This window comes from Pongo pygmaeus, chromosome 18, assembly GCF_028885625.2.
Source record: "Pongo pygmaeus isolate AG05252 chromosome 18, NHGRI_mPonPyg2-v2.0_pri, whole genome shotgun sequence".
Classification (NCBI taxonomy): domain Eukaryota; kingdom Metazoa; phylum Chordata; class Mammalia; order Primates; family Hominidae; genus Pongo; species Pongo pygmaeus.
Window position 1 is genome coordinate 30,080,715 of NC_072391.2, and position 23,850 is coordinate 30,104,564.

Below are 23,850 nucleotides of genomic sequence, written 5' to 3' on the forward strand. Positions count from 1 at the left end.
CAAGATATGCAAATGACTACCAAGCACATGAAAAGATGCTTACCATCATTAGCCATTAGGGAAATGCAAATCAAAACCACAGTGAGATACCACTTCACATCCGCTAGGATGGCTATAATAAAAACCAATAGCTAATACATATTGTCCGCCAGACGCGGTGGCTCACACCTGTAATCCCAGCACTTTGGGAGGCCGAGGCGGGCGGATCACGAGGTCAGGAGATTGAGACCATCCTGGCTAACACGGTGAAACCCCGTCTCTACTAAAGAAAATACAAAAAATTAGCCAGGTGTGGTGGCAGGCACCTGTAGTCCCAGCTACTTGGGAAACTGAGGCAGGAGAATGGAGTGAACCCGGGAGGCGGAGCTTGCAGTGAGCCGAGATCACACCACTGCACTCCAGCCTGGGCAACAGACAGAGACTCCATCTCAAAAAAAAAAAAAAAAAAAAAAGAAAATACGTATTGTCAAGGACGTAGAGAAATGGGAACCTTCAGACATTGCTGGTGGGAATATAATACAGGGCAGCTGCTGTGAAAAACAGTTTGTCAGTTTCTTAATAAGTTAAACTACCTTTAACTCAACAAGTCTCCTTCTGGGTATATATCCAAAAGATTTGAGAATGCATGTCTACATAAAGACTCGCATGCAAGTGTTCCATAGCATGCTTGTTTGTAGTAAAGGAAAAAGTGGACATACTCCAAATGTCCATCATCTCATGAAAGGATAGATGAATGTGGCATATCTATGCAAAGTAATATTCTTCAGCAATAAAAATGAATTTTTATTTATTTATTTATTTATTTATTTTAGATGGAGTCTCTCTCTGTCTCCCAGGCTGGAGTGCAGTGGCACTAGCTCTGCTCACTGCAACCTCCACTTCCCGGGTTCAAGCAATTCTCCTGCCTCAGCCTCCCGAGTAGCGAGGGCTACAGGTGCATGTCACCATACCTAGCTAATTTTTGTATTTTTAGTAGAAACGGGGTTTCACCATGTTGGCCAGGCTGGTCTCGATCTCCTAGCGTGTGCAACCACACCAGGCTCATTATTGTATTTTTAGTAGAGGCGGGGTTTTACCATGTTGTCCAAACTGGTCTCGAACTCCTGATCTCAAGTTATCCGCCCACCTTGGCCTCCCAAAGTGTTGAGATTACAGGCATGAGCCACCACGCCTGGCCTAAAAATGGATTTTTAGATATGTGATGCCAACACACGCTACAACGTGGTTGAACCTCAAACACGCGATGCTGAAAAGAACTAAACACAAAAGACAACATACTGATATGAGATGTCCAGAAGAAAAAAAAAGGAAAATCAGTAGAGGCATAAAGTAGACGAGTGGCCCTGGGAATGGGAATGGAGATTGACTATAAGCAGGCACAAGGAACCTTTCAGGGGTGATGGGATTGTTTTAAAATTGCATCGTGGTTATAATTCCACAATTCGATAAATTCACTAAAAATCATTGAACTGTACATTTACAGTGGCTCGATTTTATGTTATGTAAAGCATAGCTAAATAAAGCTCTCAAAATAAAAATAAAAAAGAGGAAATGGGTTGAGGGAGGGGGTGTGTCAATTATTTTTTCCCAGGAGGCCCCTTGGCTGAAATGCAAATGTGACCACTTCCTCCCCACTGACCAGCTATGAGCACTGAGGCATGGTTGGAGGGCAGCTGAGATCCTATGGTACCTTCCTTTCAAGGGTATAGGGGCCATACTTATGAGACATTTACAGACCCAGAGGAACCCCTCAGGGGACCACATGTCTATTTCTGAGGGGACTCATGTTTACCCTAGTGGACATGGGCCTGGCAGCTCCAAATGCATCTACTTTTTAAGCACCAGGGGACTGTGACCCCTGCTGATCCCACCCACTCCCCAACTCCTGGACTGAATTGAAAATGTAAACTGGATTAAGCCACTCTTAAGATGAAACCCTCCAATGATGACTTCCCATTTCCTTTGGAACAATCTACCTTCCTCATCCGAAACTGTGAGGTCCCATGTAGTGTAGATTGTGATTTCCGTGCCTTCACCTTCTACTATTCCTCCATTTGCTCACTGTGTTACGCCATGCTGTTCTCAAGTTCCTGGAGCCAGCCACATTCTTTCCTACCTCAGTGCCTTTGCACTTGCAGATCCTTCTGCCGATAATGTTCTTCCCATGGCTGGTCCCTTCTTAGCACCTAGTGTACCCCCAAATGTCACAACCTTGATCTCTCGTTGGTTTTCTATGACATTTAGTACAGTTTGCATTGAGTTTGTCTGTTACTCCTTTTTGTCTACCTCTCCCTACTAGAATATAGGCTCCATGGGGGCTGTCACTGTGTGTATATTTCTGTGGGCTATCCCCAGGATGTAGCCAAGCTGCGTGATTTTGGACAAGTCACTTAACCTCTCTGAGCCTGCTCAATAAATATTAGGGGGAGGAAGCAAGGAATGGCTGGGTGGGTGGGTGCAGAGAAGAATGAATGGGTGAATAGGTAGGTGGGTGGGTAGAAAGCAGGTAGATAAAGAAGGAAGGCAGGCAGGAGGGAGGGAGGGGAAATTGAATATCCTTGTTTTAATACACAACCCAGAGCAGTGTAGTGAGTTAATAAGAGTGTGGGCTCTGGAGCCCAAATGATTGAGTTCAAATCCCAACTCTGCCACTCACCAGCTGTGTGACCTTGGACAAGTCACTTAACCTCTCTGAGCCTCAGTTTCCTCATCTGTAAAACAGGGACGATGACAATGATGACAATAACTATCTTCTAGACTCATTGATGACAATGATGACGATAACTATCTTCTAGACTCATTGATGACAATGATGACAATAACTATCTTCTAGACTCATTGATGACAATGATGACAATAACTATCTTCTAGACTCATTGATGACAATGATGACAATAACTATCTTCTAGACTCATTGATGACAATGATGACGATAACTATCTTCTAGACTCATTGATGACAATGATGACAATAACTATCTTCTAGACTCATTGATGACAATGATGACAATAACTATCTTCTAGACTCATTGATGACAATGATGACAATAACTATCTTCTAGACTCATTGATGACAATGATGACGATAACTATCTTCTAGACTCATTGATGACAATGATGACGATAACTATCTTCTAGACTCATTGATGACAATGATGACGATAACTATCTTCTAGACTCATTGATGACAATGATGACGATAACTATCTTCTAGACTCATTGATGACAATGATGACAATAACTATCTTCTAGACTCATTGATGACAATGATGACGATAACTATCTTCTAGACTCATTGTTTTTCATTTTGGGGATTTTATTTTTGGAGACAGAGTCTTGCTCTGTTGCCCAGGCTGGAGTGCAGCACTACAGTCGTAGCTCACTGCAGCCTTCAGCTCCTTCACTCAAGTGGTCCTCCCACCTCAGCCTCCAGAGTAGCTGGGACTACAGGCATGCACCACCATGACTGTCTAATTTTTAAATTTTTTTTGTAGAGACAAGGTCTTGCTATGTTGCCCAGACTGGTCTTGAACTCCTAGTCTCAATCGATCCTTCTACCTCAGCCTCCCAAAATGCTGGAATTATAGGTGTGCACCACTGCACACAGCCTTCTCGAGTATTTCTGAGGTTTAAATGAGAGGGTGCATCTTTGAAGTCCTTAAAACCCTGGCACACAGTGAGCTTTCAGCAAATATTAGCTCTTTTTACTGTCTCTTCTCCTGATCTTTCAACCACCACAAATTTCAGTGCGTGTTATCAGAGAATTCACCCGGAAGATCAAGAGAAAGAAAAACACAAGCTGGCGTCTTCCCAAGATTCGTTCTCCAGAGAACACGAAACATTTCGGTAGCTGGGAAGAGCTCTACAGGGCCAGGATCCTTCAAATCAACCACAGGGGAATTTGTACCAAGTTCCTCAAAAACAGCTAGAAAAGAAAAGAAAGAAAGAATAGCAAGACGCTTTCTCTTTTTTCTCTAGAGTGGTCACGAAGGTCAACAGCAAGTTGATTCCCAAAAATGAGTCAGCAGGGAGAGCTACAAAGTGCATCTGAGCTGACCTTGTTACCAAAACAGCACAAAATAGCCTCCCGCAACTGTGGGACATTTCATCCTGGTATGGCCCTATTTTCACAGCCTGGCATAAGCTTAGGAATCAACTACACCCAGGTTCAAATCGCAGCTCTAATTCTTCTTGGCTTGTGTGATGTTTCACTCCTCTGGGCCTCAGTCTCTCCATCTGTAAAATGGGACTAATCTTGTCTGCCTCACACTTTGTGGGATAAAGTGAGATCACGTAGGCGCCAAAGTAATTCGAGGTGGTGGTGATGGCAGTGGTAGCGGTGATGGTGGTGGTGGTGGTAGCAATTCTCTTGCTCTCCTTCTTTGGAGACTGCGCTAGGCATTAAGCTTGTTAAATTTTGTCTCCTGGTTTCTTAAATGTCTTCCAGAAACATCTGACCCTCTCATGGTCCTCTGGCATGTTAGCAAGATGAAAACTCTCTTGAGAATTTCTTTTCTCTATTTTCTTCTTGAATTCCTATGTGTTAATGTCTGCCCTCTTCCTCATAGCTAGGCACCCCCATTTGACAGATGGGCAAAGTGAGGCATTCAGAGAGGTGATGTGACGTGCCCAAGTGGTCCTGTTCCCTGGAGCTCTGCAGCAGGAGACTGGATCCAAAGGAAATGGAGGCAGAGAGACATGGGGGTCAAGCCAGAGCAGAGGGTCTCAAGCTCAGACCCTAGTAGGCAGGCAAGGCTCAGGAATAAGAAACAGGCTGGTTTGCAAAGTCTGAAAAAGGGGCCTCCGTGGGACCTTGGGCAAGGTTCTGGTCCTTCTCTCTGTGCTGAGGGGTTGGACTCAGCCACTGAGGACTCCGGGTCCACGGGTGAAACTGTGCCACATCTTCACACCTCTGGCCTCAGTTTCCACATCTGTGCAATGTGGTAGCTCCAGGAGGCACAGCCTGCTTCATGGGTTATGACTTAGAGGCCTGTGGGGATGATGTCACAGGTCCCTAAGAGGGAAGCGTCAATCCGATGGCCTCAAATGTCTTACTTGCAGGTGACCTTTGGTGACAGTGGGTGCCTGCTGTGGGGCCGGGCCCCCTCCCACCTCTTTCTCACTCCCTCCCAGGAGGAGCCCAGCTGCGGGTGGGCGGGGCTGGCGGGGAGCGGCTCACCACATCCTCCTCTTCCTCCCCACTCTGCACATGCGGCTGGGTGGCAGCCAGCGGCCTCGGACAGACCCACTGGCGTCTCTCTGCTGAGTGACCGTAAGCTTGGCGTCTGGCCCTCTGCCTGCCTCTCCCTGAGTGTGACTGACAGCCACGCAGCTGTGTCTGTCTGTCTGCGGCCCGTGCATCCCTGCTGCGGCCGCCTGGTACCTGCCTTGCTGTCCCCTTCCTCTGTCTGCTGCTCTGTGGGACACCTGCCTGGAGGCCCAGCTGCCCATCATCGGAGTGACAGGTCTTATGACAGCCTGATTGGTGACTCGGGCTGGGTGTGGATTCTCACCCCAGGCCTCTGCCTGCTTTCTCAGACCCTCATCTGTCACCCCCACGCTGAACCCAGCTGCCACCCCCAGAAGCCCATCAGATTGCCCCCAGCACACGGAATGGATTTCTGAGAAAGAAGCCGAAACAGAAGGTAATTCTAGCCCTGGTTTTCTGCTGGGACCAGGGTGCCTTCTCTGCCCAGGAGAGACTGTTCCCTGCCTGCTGCATCTAGTGTCACAGTGGGAGGCCTCGGAGGACTGTGCCCAAGTCACAATTGGGGACACTGAGGCAAAGGAGGTTCATGCAGTGAGGCTGGGCAGAATTGAGGTTGGGGTCTCTTGTTCAGCACAGCTTAGGGGCCTGGCAGCAGGGATGTGGCTGAGACGACCCTCTGTCTTGAAAACCAGCCTCCAAAAGGTAGCGGGCCGGGGAAGGAAAGCCAGTTTCAAGCCAAACATAACATGTCAATCACCCGATTCTGGGCGGCTGAGCCGGGAGGTGACGGGCATGGGTGTAGAGCCTGATGGGACCCATTCGGTGTCAATTTCTATGTCTTACCACCTTAATTCCACCCAGTCATTCAAAACAAGGGCTGGTGTGCCCATTTCGCAGATGAGGCAATGAGGCTGCGAGAGGTAGAGTGATTTTCCCTCGGTGACTCAACTGGGACATAGCAGGTCGGGCAGTCAAGCCAGGTGACCCCATGAGCTGTTGCTGCATCTTTCTCATGAAGCACGGGGAATGGGTCAGATGGTAAGAGGCCAACCCAGTTCCCTGTGCATGTGGAGGAGAGAAGGGTGGGGAGGTCTGTGGAGGCTGAGCCTTGAAGGATGCGAAAGGAAGAAACATTCCTGGTGGAGGAGCCCTGGGGAGCGGGAACTTAGGACTTGCCGCAGGAATGACGTCTCTGCTCAGTGAAGGCAGAAGACCAGGTGCGGGGCATTCAGAGCCAGGAGGCTGCTGCGAGGAGGACATCTGTGATTCCCTGCGGGGAGAGTGGGGCTTTCAGAAGCACATGGTGGAGTCGGGGAAAACCTGCCAGGTCAAAACCCGGCCACTCGCCTTCCTTACTCGGTGAACTTGGGCAAGTCTCTCTGCTTCTAGCCTCGAGAAGCCATGGTTTTCTCATCTATGAAATGGAGACCAAGGTACCTCCATCCTTGTGGAGCTAGTTGTGGGGACCTCAGGGCAGAACAGGGTGAAAGCTGTGCTCCTAATTGGCCCTTTTCCTTTGAGGAAGAGAGTTTGTGGCATGAGAAGCTTTGAGCCCATGGGTACAGGCCCGACTCCAAGAGTGACAGAGGGTGAGGGACACACTCAGGCTGCTGTGGTCCTGCCTGGCCAGCCACCTGGCTCTGGTCCCCCCAGTGCCAACTCACCATGTTGTAGGCACTTAAGGGTCTCCCATAGTCCTCAATAGGTGAAGCGGGCAGCCTCATTCAGCCCATTTCACAGATGACAAGAGTGAGGCTTAGTGGGGACAACCTTGCCCCAGGTTAACTGTGACCAGATGACATGGAGCTGGGATTGGATGCCAGTCTGTAGGACAAGGCCACCACCTGCTAGATAAAATAACATGAAAACAAGACTCGTGGTCCTGGGTAGCTTCTGGGAAGCAGCATTGGATGGGGATGGCTGAGTATTCATTCCCACGAGGACGGGCAACCCCCAGAGGAGAGGCCCTGCTCACCTGCTCCCCACCATGGGCTCAGCGATGCCCCTGTCCTGCCCGCTCCTCTGCCAGGAGGGTGTCCGGATCCTTACTCAGTCCCACAATGGAGGTAGCTAAGAGCCTTTGTGATAGGAGGTGGCAGAATCCAGGACCAGGAGAGGTGGGGAGAGCAAGGCAAAGACAGCTCTGAGCTCAGACTGCAGGCTCCCACTGCCCAGAGATCCTGGCTTCAGGCCAGGAGAAGAAACTGCGAGGTGGGGGTTAGAGCAAGTAAGGGGCTTGTGGGCAGTAGAGTAGGGGGTGGATACCAGAGGAGGAGGCCCATTCAAGAGAAAGCCAGACACCAGAAGTTCTGGGAGGAAATCACCTCTTTGTAGCATCAGGACAACCCGGGTGCCTGATAAATAAATGAATGAAAGGAATGGGGTATCCGTTCCTTTCACAGCCAGAGAGGGAAGCTAGCGCCTTCAGTGTCCTCACAGGCAGGCACAGGGGCCTTCTCCACACAACTAGGAGAGGGTGCCCACGGTTAGATGGGGGCACTGGAACTGGCTTCCCAGCACACCACACCTTGTGACTTTGAGCTGTGGAACCGGCCAGACCTGGGTTCAAGTCCCAGCTCCACTGCTTAGTACCTGTGTGACCTTGAGGAAGTCACTTAACCTCTCTGCAGCTCAGTTGCTGCATCTCTAAGAGTGGGAATAGGAATAAGAATGCCTGTCTTAGGTCTGTGGTGAGGATTTACTCAACCTATTCTTTATTGAACATCTACCATGGCCCAGGCACCTCTCTAGGTCCTGAAGCTCTGGGATACACAGAGAGAGCCGGTGTGATGAGGAAGGCAAAAGAGCTGGGCACAGATGGCTCATGAGAAGTGCCCGCTATCATGTTTTACTTTTTTATTTTTTTTTATCTTTTGAGACAGAGTCTTGCCCAGGCTGGAGTGCAGTGGCGCAATCTCAACTTACTGCAGCCTCCATCTCCCAGGTTCAAGCGATTCTCCTGCCTCAGCCTCCCGAGTAGCTGGGACTACAGGCACCTGCCACCACACCTGGCTAATTTTTGTATTTTTAGTGGAGATGGGGTTTCACCATGTTGGCCAGGCTGGTCTTGAACTCCTGGGCTCAAGTGATCTGCCTGCCTCAGCCTCTCAAAGTGCCGGGATTACAGGCATGAGCCACCGTGACTGGCCTATGTTTTACTTTAAATATGTAAGAGCTCTTTGCTTTTAGCATGAAAATACAGATAAAAAATAAAATAATAAATATTATTGGTCATATTGGCATATATGAGACCTCAATAAATAAGAGCTCTTATGATGATTCTGCTTCCCCCCTTTTACAGTTGGGGAAACTGAGGTTCAGAGCGGGTGGGGGTTTTTCTAGGGTCACTCAGGGAACTGTCTAGAAGGGAGCAGTGAAAAGAGGGGAACAGATGCTTCCTCCAGGAAGAGGGTCTTCTCACCCTCGCAGCCCCTTCCTCACATGCCCTCCTTGCCTGCCCTCCGGAGCCCCTGGACACATGAAGGGGAGGGGGAGGGGGCAATGAGAGGAACCCACCCCCACCCCTGGCTCACAGGTGCCACCGCCCCCACTCCCTGCCCTGGCCCCAGGCCAAAGGGACTTTTCATGACAGCTCAAATGAGACCTCTGAGTAAACTTGGAACTTCTGAAACGACCTGAGAATATTCCCCGGGCTGGGGGGCAGGGGCCCCAAGGAGGGCCCCCGACTGCCCAGGACATCTGCATCAGCAACCCAGCCTGCTGGTCTCTGCAGCCCACAGGAAGGATCTGGCCACCCTGACCCCCGCCCTGAATTTTCCCCAGGGAGTTGGGGCAAGTGCACCAGCCCGGCTCCTAGCCCAGGCCCCTGCCATCCCCCACTATGTGAACAGGACAAGGCCCTGGGCCTCTCTGGGCCTCCTTTCCCCATCTGCCAAGCGGGCTTGACTAGGACGAGGGCTTGCCAACTTTCCCCAGAGTGAATCAGTAACACCAGTCAACTTTGGCCAGGGCCAGGGCGGGCTGATAGGGGCTGCTGGGAACTGAGAGGAGAGAGAGGGTGGGTGGTCAGCTCGGCTCCATCTCGTGGCATAGTTCAAAGCCTCCTTTCACTGCTCTACAAGTGGCCCTTCCTGGGCTGGAGGAAATGGAGCTGGAGTGAGATCTGGCTGCAGAGGCTGAGAGGTTGCAAGGTTTGGGCAAGGCTGCAGAGGATGGCAGGGCTTGCAGGGAGATAGAGGTTGCACAGGCAGCGGGGATGGGGAGTGGGGGGTGCGGGTGCTAGGACCGGGACCTCATGCTCCACAGCTAGGAGAGGTTGCACAGGCTGGAAGAAGTGCCAGGATGGAAAGATTGCTGGAGCTAATAGAGATTTGCTGCCTGGCTAGGAGAGAGAGATAGGCTGAGAGGTTGCACAGCCTCAGAGGCTGCACAAGCTGGGGAGGGGAAGGCCCTTCCTCTCACCTTCATCTTCTACTAATTAAGCTGTAAGCCTGAGGTCCCCAACATACCTGCCTTCAGACACCCATAACCCATCCCTTGCCACTGGTGAAAAAAAAAAAAAGATGAAAAGCAACTAACACTAACCACACACCTAACACTAACCACACGAACCTGCCTCACACTCCTCATCCAGGCTAAGCCTGCTGCCCCCATTCCACAGATGAGGAAAGCTGAGGCTCAAAGAAAGGCAGAGATACAGCCAAGTTCCCACTGTGAGTGAGTGACAGAGTCTCCTTTCTGACCCAGGGCCACTGGGCTAGTTCTTCTCCAGCCTGAGAACTCACTGAGATGAGAATTTGCTGTGTGACCCTGGGCAGCCCACTGTCCTTCTCTGAAAGTTCGTTGTTACTAATCTGATGACATTAGTCATGATTATTCACACTCTGGGAGCAGAAGGTGTTGCCTGAGGTGTTTGGGGGAAGTTTCTGGGGACAGTGAGGAAGGTAATGAGGAAACCAGGACCTCTTAGGGGCTGTCTCAATTTTTAGCCTCACTCATTCATTCACTTAACATTCTTCTCAGCTACTTATTGGGCACCTACAGGTCCCCTTCTCTGCACTAGGGATAATGTGCTGAACAAAATAGGCCAATTACCCAGCCTCTGGGAGCTCATGCTTCAGTACAGAAACAAGTTACAAACACATACATAGAGACATTTACAAAACTATTCCTCATATTACACCTGCTATGAAGGAGACAAACTAGGGGATGTGGGGTACAGAGATCTGTGGCGTAGACCCAGTTCAGACAGGGTGGATGGCCTCTTTGAAGAGGCAACACTGAACTTGAAACCTGAGGATGAGAAGGGAAAGAAGCTGGGGGAAAAGCATTCTAGGCGGAGGAAAAGGCATGTGCAAAGGCCCTGATGCAGGAAAAAAAGGTTGAAGCATTAAAGCTTTTATCCTCAGCCAGGTGTGGTGGCTCATGCCTGTAATCCCAGCATTTTGGGAGGCCAAGGAGGGTGGATCACCTGAGGTCAGGAGTTTGAGATCAGCCTGACCAACATGGTGAAACTCTGTCTCTACTAAAAATACAAAGTTAGCCAAGCTTGGTAGCCCATGCCTGTAATCCCAGCTACTTGGGAGGTTGAGGCAGGAGACTCACTTGAACCCGGGAGGCGGAGGTTGCAGTGAGCCAAGATTGTGCCACTGCACTCCAGCGTGGGCAACAGAGCGAGACTCCATCTCAAAAACAAAACAAAACAAACAACAACAACAACAAAAAAGTATCCTCACCAAATACATAAGGCTCTCAATCCCCTAAGCTCCAGAAAAACGGGTCAAAAACGGTAAGATTTAACTTTGGAGTGTACGGTCTACATAGGTCTTAACATTGAGGATAATGTTTGTTCACAATTCATTCCCATAGAAAGCATTCTCTTTAATTTAGTCACTCGTGTAGCAAATGTTTTGAGCACCCACTGTAGGCACTGGTTAGTCACTGGGGATTCAGCAGTAACAAAGAAACACACTGTCCCTGCCTAGATGGTGCCCAGAATATAGATGAAAACACCATGAGCTATGTACTGTGTGGAGGGTGGACCCCAGAGGAAGGAGTGACTCATGCTCTTTGGAGAGGTCAAAGATTGACAGAGGAGCTGCCATTTGAATGGGACTTTGAAGACTGAGTAGGAGGCTAACAGTCAGTCAAAAAGGGCAGATAGTTTCCGTGGCTAAAACAGCACATGCACAGGTGAGCAAGCCAGGTGAATGGAGCATGTTGGTGAGGCTATCAGTGGTCTGATGAGCCTGAAGTCCAGTATGAATACTGAGGGCTAGATCCTGAAATGCCTTGAATACCAGACAAGGAATTTGGGGTTTTTCTCTTGTGGACAACAGAGAGCCATGGAATGACATGGTTGGAGTAAGAATGGAGATGGAGGAACCACAGCTCTATAGCTATAGCAGGAAGGTCAGAGAGGAGGACCAGCAGGAGAGCAGGTGGGCAAAAGTCCTTGAAGACCCTGGATAACTTTAGGAGTTCTTTCTTCTGTGTTCCCTCTCGGGAAGTCCCTCTGCCTTAACACTTCCTCTTCTGGTGACCTGTTGGCTCCTGTTTCTGGCACTTCTGGGGAGTCCCTCTTCACCCACCTCATTTCTTTGTGATCCCTATGGGAAATAGGGCCATTTTACTTTTACCACACTCCCCACCTTTCACTTTCAGCCCCATGTCCCCACCTGGGTCACATTGCAGAGAATGGCCGACTTGAGGAACTAGATGGATCCCATTCCTCAATCACGTGGCAGAAAAAAGATACAGGGAAACCAAGAACTTGGGTTCTTTCCAGTGTGGGGAGGTTGTAAATAATGGCTGCTATGAACATGCTGGTACATGTCTGCTTGTGCACATATGCTTGCATTTCTCTTTGGTTATATAACTTGGAAATGGAAATGTTGAGTCTCTGCTCAGCAGAAGTTTTCCAAAGTGGTTGTGTCAATTTACACTCTTGCCAGAATATTGAGTAGAGACAGAGAGTTTAGTTATTCTGTATCCTTTCCAGCACTTGGAATTGTTTGTGTTTATTTCTCTCTCTCTCCATATATATATATAAATAAATTATATATATTTATTATATATAATTTATATTTTATAAATATATATATTTATAAATAAATATTTTTATATTTATATTTTATTATAAATTTACATATATATATAATTCTTTCCCTCTTCCTCTTTCAGTTTCTTTTCCATTCTCTTAATGGAAACTTTTGATCAATAAAAAATCTTAATTTTAATGAAGTTTATTTATAAGTCTTTCTTTATGACCAGAACTTTCTATGTGCTGTTTAAGAAGTGTTGCCTGCAATAAAGTGATAAAAATATTATTCTGTGTTTTCTTCTAGATGATTTACTGTTTTACCTTTCACATTTAGGTCTACAGTCTATCTGTAGTTTATTTTTCTGCATGGTGTGAGGTAGGGGTCAAGGTTTACTTTTTCCATATGAATATTCAATTAATATACCATCATTTAGGAAAACATCATGTTTTCTCTCCACTGCCTTGCACTGGTGACTTACTGAAAATCAAGTGGTTGAATACATGAGTTTATTTCTACTGTTTCTGTTCTTTTCCATTGGTTAGTTTGTTTTTCCTTGCAACAATGCCATACTTTCTAAATTACTTTATAAATCTTGACATTCTTCTTCAAAATTTTCTAAACTATTTTCAGTCCTTTGTATTTCTATATAAATTTTAGAACTATCTTGTCAATTTCCACCAAAGAAAATCTTGCTGGGGATTTTTTTCTTGAAACTTTGGATTTTACTGAAACTTTAGTTCAATTTGGGGGGGACTAGCATCCTTAAAATATTAAATTTTCCAATTCATGAACATAGTATGTACCACCACTTATTTATGTTTTCTCTAATTTTTCTTAGTAATGTCTTGTAGGTTTCTGTGTAGAAGTCTTGTACATCAACCAGGTGCACTGGCTGACACCTGTAATCCCAGCACTTTGGGAGGCCAAGGTGGGTGGATCTCTTGAGGTCAGGAGTTCAAGACCAGCCTGGCCAATGTGGTGAAACCCTGTCTCCACTAAAAATACAAAAATTAGCTGAGTGTGGTGGTGCATGCTTGTAATCCCAGCTACTCGGGAGGCTGAGGCAGGAGAATTCCTTGAACCCAGGAGGTGGAGGTTGCAGTGAGCAGAGACTGTGCCTCTAGTGACAGAGCTGAGTGACAGAGCAAGACTCCATCTCAAAAAAAAAAAAAAAAAAAAGTCTTGTACATCTTTCATTACATTTCTTCTTGGATATTTGATTTTTTGATGCTGATGTAAATGGCATAATTTTAAAATTTCTTGACTGTTTGTAGTGTACAGAAATATAATGAGTTTTTATACTTTAGAACTTTATTAACACTTTTTAAAGCTAAAGTTCCAGATGTAAAAAGAAATAGCTATCAAACCCAGCCCACTTCAACTGACCACCAGTTGAGGGCTGCCTGCCTTTCTTTGCTTTTGTAATGTTTATGGATCTTTTCCTCTGCTAATCTAACAAGAGAGGGTATTGTAGTGCAAAGTATAGTGTCCCAGGTTTGGATTTTATTAACCAGTAGATCTTTTTTACCCTTAACAATTTTTAGATGTACAGTACAATATTGTAAACTGTATGCACATTGGTTTACAAGAGATCTCTAGAACTTTTTCCTATTGTATGGGTGAAACTCTATACCCATTGAAAAACAACTCTTCCTTTCTCCCTCCCCCAGTCCCTGGCAATCAGCATTCCACTTTCTGTTTCTATGAGATTGATTACTTTACATACATCATATAAGTGATACAATGCAGTATTTGTTTTTTTGCAATTGGTTTATTTCACTTAGCAGAATGTCCTCAAGAAGCATCCATGTCATAACATATGACAGGACTTCCTCCTTTTTAAAGGCTGAATAATATTCCATTATGTATGTACTACATTTTCTTTATCCATTCACCTATCAATAAATTTAGGTTACTTGCTCATCTTAGCTATTGTAAATAATGCTGCAGAAACAGGTTTGCAAATATTTCTTTGAGATGCTGTTTTTATTTCTCTTGGATATATGTCTGGTATTTCTATTTTTTTAATTTAAAAAAATTTAAAAAGTTTTGCATCATTTTACAATCCCACTAAAAGTGCACAAGGGTTTCAATTCTCTACATCTTCACCACCACTTGTTCTTTTCTTTTTTTAAATAATGACCATCCTAACAAGTGCAAGATGATATCTCATTGTAGTTTTAATTTGTATTTCCCTGATGATTAGTGATGTTGAGCATCTTTTCATATGCTTAATGGCCATTTGCTGATCTTCTTTGGGGAAATGTCTATTCATATCCTTTGTCCATTTTTTTTTTTTTTGAGACAGAGTCTTGCTCTGTCACCCAGGCTGGAGTGCAGTGGTGTGATCTTGGCTCACTGCAACCTCCGCCTCCCAGGTTCAAGCAATTCTCCTGCCTCAGCCTCCTGGGTAACTGGAATAACAGGTGCCTGCCACCATGCCTGCCTAATTTTTGTATTTGTTAGTAGAGATGGGATTTTGCCATGTTGGCCAGGCTGGTCTTGAACTCCTGACCTCAGGTGATTCGCCCACCTTGGCCTCCCAAAATGCTGGGATTACAGGTGTGAGCCACCACACCTGGCCATTTTTAAATTGAGTTATTTGGTTTTGTGTTGTTATTGAGTTGTAGGAGTTCTTTGTATATTCTAGATATTAACCCCATATCTCTTTTATGGCTTGCAAATATTTTGTCCCATTCTATAGGTTGCCTTTTGATTCCGCTGATTATTTCCTCTGCTGAACAGAAGTTTTAAAATTTGATGTAGTCTCATATGTCTATTTTTACTTTTGTTGCCTGTGCTTTTGTTATCATATACAAGAAATCGTTGCCCATTCCAATTTCACGAAGATTTTCCCATATGTTTTCTTCTAGGAGTTTTATAGTTTCGGGTCTTATGTTTAGGTCTTTAATACATTTTGAGTTAATGTTTGCATATGGAGTAAAATAAGGATCCAACATCATTCTTTTGCATATGGATATTTGGTTCTTCCAGCACTATTTCCTTGAATAAACTTCCTTTCCCCTCTTGTATAGACTTAGTGCCTTTGTAGATCATTTGACTATATACACAAGGGTTTATTTCTGGGCTCTCTATTCTGTTCCATTGGTCTGTATATCTATCTTTATGCCAGTACCATACTATATTGATTACTGTAGCTTTTTAATACATTTTGAAATCAGGAAATGTGAGGCCTCCAGCTTTCTTCTCCTCCTTCTCCTTCTTCTTCTTTTTTTTAGAGTGTTATTTCTCAAGATTATTTTGGCTATTTAGGGTCCCTTGAACTTCCATATGAATTTTAGGATGAATTCTTTTTTTATTTCTGCAAAAACTGTCATTGAGATTTTGATAGGGTTTATATTAAATTCAGTTTTCTGTGAGTAGTATTGACATTTTAACAATATTAAATCTTCCAATCCATGATCATGGGATGTCTTTTCACTTATCTGTGTTCTTTAATTTCCTTCAAAAATGTTTTATACAAGTCTTCTCCTCCTTGGCTAAGTTTATTCCTAAGTACTTTTTTTGATGCTATTGTAAATGAAATTTTTTGCTTAAGTTTCTTTTTGGATTGTCCATTGTTAATGTAAAAAAATGCAACTGAGTTTTGAGTGTTGACTTTGTATCCTGCAACTTTGCTTAATTCACGTATTAGTTCTAACCATTTTTTTTTAATATTTAGGGTTTCCTACATATAAAATCATGTAATCTGCGAACAGAGATAATTGTATTTCTTTCTTTCCAATTTAGATACCTTTTATTTCTTTTTCTTGCCTAATTGCTCTGGCTAGAACTTCCAGTTGAATAGAAATGGCAAGTGTGGGCATCCATGCCTTGTTCCTGATCTTAGAGGAAAAGCTTTCAGTTTTTTACTGTTGAATATATTCACTGTGGGCTTTTTATATATAACCTTTGTTATGTTGAGGTAATTTATTTCTATTTCTAGTTCCTTGAATGTTTTCTTTATCATGAAAGAGTATTGAATTTTTTCAAATACTTTTTCTGCATCAGGTGAGATGACCATGTGATTTTTGTCCTTTGTTGTGTTAATTTCATGTATTACATTTATCTGATTTTTGTAACTATCCTTGAATTCTGCAGATAAATCCTACTTGGTCATGGTGTATAGCCTTTTAATGTGTTGTTAAATTTGGTTTGCTAGCATTTTGTTGAGGATTTTTGCATCAGTATTCATCAAGAGTACTGGTCTATAGTTTTGTTTTCTTGCATCTTTGTCTGGCTTTGGTACTGGGGCATCATAAAATGAGTTTGGAAGTATTCCCTTCTGTTCAATTTTTTGGAAGTGTTAGGGATGAATTGGTGTTGATTCTTTAAATATTTGGTAGCATTCTCTAGTGAAGCCATTTGGTCTTGGGCTTTTTTTTTTTTTTCTAGGAGGTTTTTGATTACTGATTCAATCTCCTTTCTAGTTTAGGTCTGCTTAGATTTTCTATTTTGTCATGATTCAGTCTGGGTAGGTTGTATATGTCTAGGAATTTATTAATTTATTTGAAGTATCCAACTTGTTGGCATATAGTTGTTCATAGTAGTCTCTTAGAATCCTTTTTATCTCTGTGACATAGTTACAGTGTCTCCTCTTTCATTTCTGATTTTAGCTAATTTGAGTCTTCTCTCTTTTTTTCTTAGTTTAACTAAGGGTTTGTCAATTTTGCTGATTGTTAGAAATACAATAGATTTTTATATTGATCTCATCTTCAGCTTCTTTGTTTAACAATTATTATTCTAATAGTTTATTTGTTGAGTATCGTGGACTTTTCTGGTTCCCCAATTCTTACATAACTTAAACACATAGTTTTCTAATCTTTATAAATTAAAATTTTCTTATTGTTGCCTTATTATGTTAATTAGCACCTCTAGTATAATGTTTTTGTTTTTGCCTTGACCTCAGTGAGGAAGTGTTCAATATTTCACAATTAAGGATATGTTAGCTATGTATAGTGTGTGCGTGTGTGTGTGTGTATGTGTGTGATCTTAATTAGATTAAAGAAGACTCCTCTATTTCTGCTTTCCTGACAGGTTTTAAAAATCATGAATGGGTGTTGCAATTTATTAAATGTGTTTTCTGAACTTATTAAATGATAATATAAATTTTCTTCTTTATTGAGTTAATGTGGTGAAATTGATTATGGTTTCTAAATGTCATACTAATCTTACATTCCTGAAATAAACCAATATGATAATAATATGTTATCTATTTTTATACATATTATTAGATTTGACTTGTTAATATTTTGTTTCAGATATTTTGTAGATTATTTATGGGAAAGATTGACCTGTAATTCTACTTTCCTTTAATGTCAAGTTTTGGTATTAAGACTGCCTTTTATTTTAGACATCAATGAAAGCACTGATGTGTCTGGGATTATCTCTACCATCGTGCTATTTGTTTTGTTTTTTGACCTATCTATTCTTCCTTCTTTGTTCTAGTTTTTAGAAAATCAAGTTTTAAAAATTATTATTCCATTTTTCTTATTAGTTTGTTCATTGTACTTTCTTTTATATTCTTTTTGTGCTTATCTTAGAGATTACAACATGCATACTTATTATTATTAGGATCTACCTAATATGAATTCTTCCAAAAGTTCATGGAAAATTCAAATTATGAAAAAACTATGCATGAAGTTCAAACTTTTTTCTGCACCAAAATAAACTTGTTCTAACTTGCTATAACATGTCTGAACAAGATCTAGTTTGAAGCACTAAGAAGGATAAGGCGTCTGTTTGCAAAAAAGCCCCTATCATTGCAACATGAATTCTGCTAAAATTGAAGCAGGAACAAATATCGAATTTATGGTGCAACAAGGGTGAAAGAATGGCGAAATCAATGATGAAGATGAAGCCCTCCGTGGCTGATCATCCACATCAATTTGTTAGGAAAAAATTCATCTTGTTCATGCCCTAATTGAAGAGGACCAACGATTAACAGCCCAAACAATAGCCAACACCATAGACATCTTAGTTTAGGTTACACAATTCTAACCAAAAAATTAAAGTTGAGCAAACTTCCCACTTACTGGGTGCCAAACCACTGTGCCCAGATCAGCTGCAGACAACAGCAGAAACCTCCATGCAGATTTTAAACTAAAAGGATCAAGATTCAGAAGCATTTCCTCACATAATTGTAACAGGAGATTAAACATGGCTTTACCAGTTCATCCTGAAGACAAAGCAGTGGCTCCAAAGAGGTAGACGAGGTTCAGTCAAGGCAAAAGCAGACCAGTCAAGAAAAGCAAAGATCATGGCAACAGGTTCTTGGGATGCTCAAGGCATTTTGCTTGTTGACTTTCTGGACAGCCAAAGAATGATAACATCTGCTTATCATGAGAGTGTTTTGGGGAAATTAGCCAGAGCTGTAGCAGAAAAGTGCGCAGGAAAGCTTCACCAGAGAATCCTCCACCATAGCAATGCTCCTGCTCATTCTTCTCATCAAATAAGGGCAATTTTACAGTTTCCATGAGAAATCAGGCATCCACCTTAAAGTCCTGTTTGGCTCCTTCTGACTTCTTTTTGTCTCCTAATCTTAAGCAGTCTTTAATGATCACCCATTTTTCTTTAGTTAATTATGTAAAAAAGGCTGCATTGATATGGTTACATTCCCAGGACCCCCCAGTTCTTTGGAGATGGACTATGTGCCTGGTATCATCACTTACAAAAGTGCCTTGACCTTGACTGAATTTATGTTGAGAAATAAAGTTTATTTTTTAATTGTTATCTTTAATTCCATGTTTCCATGAGCTTTTTGGAGTCCTCTTGTACAATTTGAAGTCCTCTTGTACAAAGTCCTCTTTAACTTTATTCACTTCTTCTTACCTTTGGGGTTTCATGGTCATGTATTTTAATTCTGCATATAGTTTACATCATTAGTATGTTAAGAAATTAAAAATCATAATAATTCACTATTTATTTATTTATTTATTTATTTATTTTGAGACAGACCCTCACTTTCTCACCCAGGCTAGAGTTGCAGCTCACTGCAAGCTCCACCTTCCAGATTCAAGTGATTCTCCTGCCTCTGCCTCCCTAGTAGCCTGCACTACATGTGTGCGCCACCACACCCGGCTAAGTTTTTGTATTTTTAGTAGAGACTGGGTTTTGCCATGTTGTCCAGGCTGATCTCGAACTCCTGACCTCAGGTGATCCACCCACCTAGGCCTCCCAGAGTGTTGGGATTACAGGCGTGAACCACCACGCCCAGTCTAATTCATATATTTAGAGTACTTTCTGTTGCTCTTCATTTCACCCTACGGTAACTTGCTTCCCATCTGGAATTATTTTTCTTTTACCTGAAAAACTCACTGTTTTATATCTCTTGATGCAGGTCTATCAATGACAAAATCTCTTACTTATTTTTGTCTGAAAAAAAATCCTTATTTTGCCTTCATTTCAAAAATCTGTATTTCAGATGTAATTCACAAAACTGAAAATGTACTCTTAAGATGTGCAATTCAACAAAGTTGTGCAGTCATCACCACTAATTCTATATTTTCACTACTCCAAAAACAAACCTACACACATTGCTGTTACTCTCTCTCTATCCCCCGGCTCCTCAGCCTCAGCTCCTGGCAACCACTAACCTACTTTCTGTCTCTATGGATCTGCCAATGCTGGACATTTCATACATAAAGAGTCATACAATGTGAGGCCTTTTGTGTCTGGTGTCTTCACTTTAGCATGAATTTTTAAAGTTCATCCATTTTGTAGCACGTATCAGTAGTTCATTCCCTTATATGGCTAAATAATATTCTACCGCATGGATATACTACATTTCTTTATCCATTTACCAGTTGATAGAAATTTTGCTTGTTTCCAGTTTTTTGGTATTATGAATAATGTTGCTGTGAACATTTGTGTACAACGGTTTGTAAATTTCTTTCTGGACTTATATCCGCAATTGTTTTCTTTCCTTTTTCTTTTTTTTGAGACAGGGTCACACTCTGTCACCCAGGCTGGAGTGCAATGGTGTGAAAACAGCTCACTGTAGCCTCAAACTCTTGGGCTCAAGTGATCTGCCCACCTTAGCCTCCTGAGTATCTGGGGCCACAGGTGCATACCACCATGCCCAGAAAATGTTTTAATTTTAATTTTTGTAGAGATGAGGTCTTGCCATGTTACCCAGTCTAGTCTCAAACTCCTGGGCTCAAGCAACCCTCCCGCCTTGGCCTCCCAGTATGCTGGGATTACGGGCATGAGCTGCTGCATCTGGTCAATCCTTTTCACTACATACCTAGGTGTGAAATTTCTTGGTCATATGGAAACAGTCACACATTGCTTAATGACGAGGATACATTCTGAGAAATGTGTCATTAGGTAATTTTGTCATTGTGTGAACATCATAGAGTGTACTTACACAAACCTAGATGGTATAGCCTACTACACACCTGGGCTGTATCTTACAGCCTATTGCTAATTGGCTACAAACCTGCACAGCATGATACGGTACTGAATACTGTAGGCAATTGTAACACAATTGTAAGTATTTGTGTATCTAAACATAGAAAAGGTACAGTGAAAACATGATATAAAATATGAAAAAACGGCACACTGGTGTAGGGCACTTACCATGAATGGAGTTTGCAGGATTCGAAGTTGCTCTGGGTGTCAGTGAGTAAGTGCTGAGGGAATGTGAAGGCCCAGGACATTGCTGTACACTCCTGTAAACTTTATCAACACTGAACTCTTGGGCTACTCTAAATTTATTTGAATTTTTAAAATAATAAATTAACTTTAGCTTACTGTAACATTTTTCCTTCATTTTATTTTATTTTTTGAGACAGAGTCTCACTCTATCACCCAGGCTGGAGTGCAGTGTCGCGATCTCAGCTCACTGCAATCTCCGCCTCCCAGGTTCAGGCAATTCTCCTGCCTCAGCCTCCCGAGTAGCTGGGACTACAGGTGTGCGCCACCACGCCCAGCTAATTTTTTTGTATTTTTAGTAGAGACGGGGTTTCACCATGTTAGCCAGGGTAGTCTTGATCTCCTGACCTCATGAACCACCCGCCTTGGCTTCCCAAAGTGCTGGGATTACAGGCGTGAGCCACTGCGCCCGGCCAACATTTTTCCTTTATAAACATTTTAACTTTTTAAAACTTTTTGAATAACACTTTTGTAATAACAGTTATCTTGTTGTAATAACACTTAAGTGTTTTCGTGCACTCTTGTACTAACACTTAAGACACAAACACATTATACAGCTATACAAAATATTTTTTCTTTATATTCTTATTCTAAAAGCCTTTTTATATATTGTATTTTAAAATTTTTTATTTTTTATTTTTTTACTTAAAAATTTTTTTTTTTGTTAAAACCTAAGACACGCCAGGCATGGTGGCTCACGCCTGTAATCCCAGCACTTTGGGAGGCCAAAGAGGGTGGATCACCTGCAATCAGGAATTCGAGACCAGCCTGGCCAACATGGTGAAAGCCCTGTCTCTACTAAAAATACAAAATTGGCCAAGAATGGTGGCGGGCGCCTGTAATCCCAGCTGCTTGGGAGGCTGAGGCGGGAGAATCACTTGAACCCAGGAAAACCAAGACCACGCCATTGCACTCCAGCCTGGGCAACGAGAGCAAAACTCCATCTCAAAAAAACCCAGAAAACAAAAAATCTAAGACACAAGCAGACACATTAGCCTGGGCCTACACAGGGTCAAGATCATCAATATGACTGTCTTCCACCTCCACATTTTGTCCCACTGGAAGGTCTTCAGTGGCAAAAACACACATGGAGCTGGCATCTCCTGTGATAATGATGCCTTCTTCTGGAATCCATCCTGAAGGACCTGCCTGAGGCTGTTTTGCAGTTAACATTTTTGTTTGTTTTTAAGAGTCTTGCTCTGTCACCCAGGCTGGAGTGCAGTGGCACAATCTTGGCTCACTGCAGCCTCCACCTCCTGGGTTCATGCGATTCTTGTGCCTCAGTCTCACGAATAGCTGGAATTACAAGCACACACTACCGTGCCTGGCTAATTTTTGTATTTTTAGTAGAGACGGGGTTTCACCATGTTGGCCAGGCTGGTTTCCAACTCCTGACCTCAAGTGATCTGCCTGCCTCAGCCTCCCAAAGTGCTGGGATTACAGGCGTGAGCCACTGTGCCCCTCCCACATTTTTTTTTTAATAAGTATAAGGAGTACACCCTAAAATAGTGGTTTAAGATATAGTACAGTAAATACATACACCAGTAACATAGCTTATTATTATTATTATTATCAAGCATTATGTGCAATACATAATTGTAAATGCTATCCCTTTTTTTTTTTTTTTTTTGAGACGATGTCTCACTCTGTTGTCCAGGCTGGAGTGCAGTGGTGCAATCTTGGCTCACTGCCACCTCTGCCTCCCCATTCAAGTGATTCTCCTGCCTCAGCCTCCTGAGTAGCTGGGACTACAGGCACGTGTCACCACGCCTGGCTAATTTTTTTGTGTTTTTAGTTGAAACGGGGTTTCACTATGTTTGTCACACTGGTCTTGAACTCCTGACCTCAAATGATCTGCCTGCCTCGGCCTCCCAAAGTGCTGGGATTACAGGCGTGAGCCACTGCACCTAGCCCTGCGTATGCTATACTTTTATATGACTGGCAGTGCAGTAAATTTGTTTCCACCAGCATCATCACAGCCCGTGAGTAAAGTGTTGTGTTATGACATCACTAGACAATAGGAATTATTCACCTTCATTATAGTCCTATGGGCCCGCCTATGTATATGCAGTCTGTCATTGACTGAAATGTCATTATGTAGCACGTGACTGTATTTAACATTTCGAGGAACTGCAAAACTGTTTTCCATAGTGGCTGCACCATTTTACATTCTCACCCTCCGCCCCCTCATTCACACTTGTGATTGATTATTATTATTACCGTCCTAATGCATGTGAAGTGGTATCTCATTATGTTCTTGATTTGCATCTCTCTAGAGAGTAATGTCAATGGCCACCTTTTCATGTGTTTGTTGTTTGGATATCTTCTTTGGAGAAACGTCTATTCAAACCTTTTGCCCATTTTAAATTTTAATTCTTGTCTTTTAGATCTTGAGTTGCGACAGTTCTTTGTATATTCTAAATACCAGACCTTTAACAAATACATGATTTGCAAATGCTTTTTTCCCATGCTGTATGGTTATAGTTTTACTTTCTTGATAGTATCTTTTGAAGCGCAAACATTTCAAATTTTGATGCAGTTTAATAGATCTATTTTTCTTTGTTTACTTATGCTTTTGTGTCATATTTAAGAAACCATTATTGTCTCATACAAGGTCATGAAGATTTACACCTAGGTTTTATTCTAAGAGTTTAATAGTTTTACTTTTTACATCTAGTCTTTAATCTATTTTGAGTAAATTTTTGTATATGGTGTGAAGTAGAAATCTAGCTTCATTATATTGCATTGTGGATATCGATTTGTGTGGTATCATTTGTTTTAAAGACTATTCTTTCCCCCCATTGAATTGTTTTGGCACCCTCATCAAGAATCAGTTAAACATAAATGTATGCACTTATTTCTGAACCCGCAGTTCAATCCCATTGATCTATATGTACGTCTATGTGTCAGTACCACAGTGTTGATAGGTGTAGCTTTGTAGTAAGCTTTGAAATAAGGAAGTTTGACTCCTCCAACTGTGTTC

General features: G+C 43.0%; 1 protein-coding gene across 2 annotated transcripts in view; it reads left to right on the forward strand.

Moving 5' to 3' along the window:
- The first annotated feature begins 5,201 nt into the window (after window positions 1-5,201).
- Window positions 5,202-23,850, forward strand: part of IL21R (interleukin 21 receptor) — a 50,515-nt gene continuing 31,866 nt past the window's right edge. The window contains exons 1-2 of one of the 2 annotated variants that reach the window (XM_054452713.2): window positions 5,202-5,644; window positions 6,106-6,246. In XM_054452713.2, the coding sequence (XP_054308688.1) occupies window positions 6,235-6,246 (12 nt within the window). In that variant the 5' untranslated portion in view covers window positions 5,202-5,644; window positions 6,106-6,234. The remainder of the gene's footprint in view (window positions 5,645-6,105; window positions 6,247-23,850) is intronic. The other variant, XM_054452710.2, reaches the window with a different exon arrangement.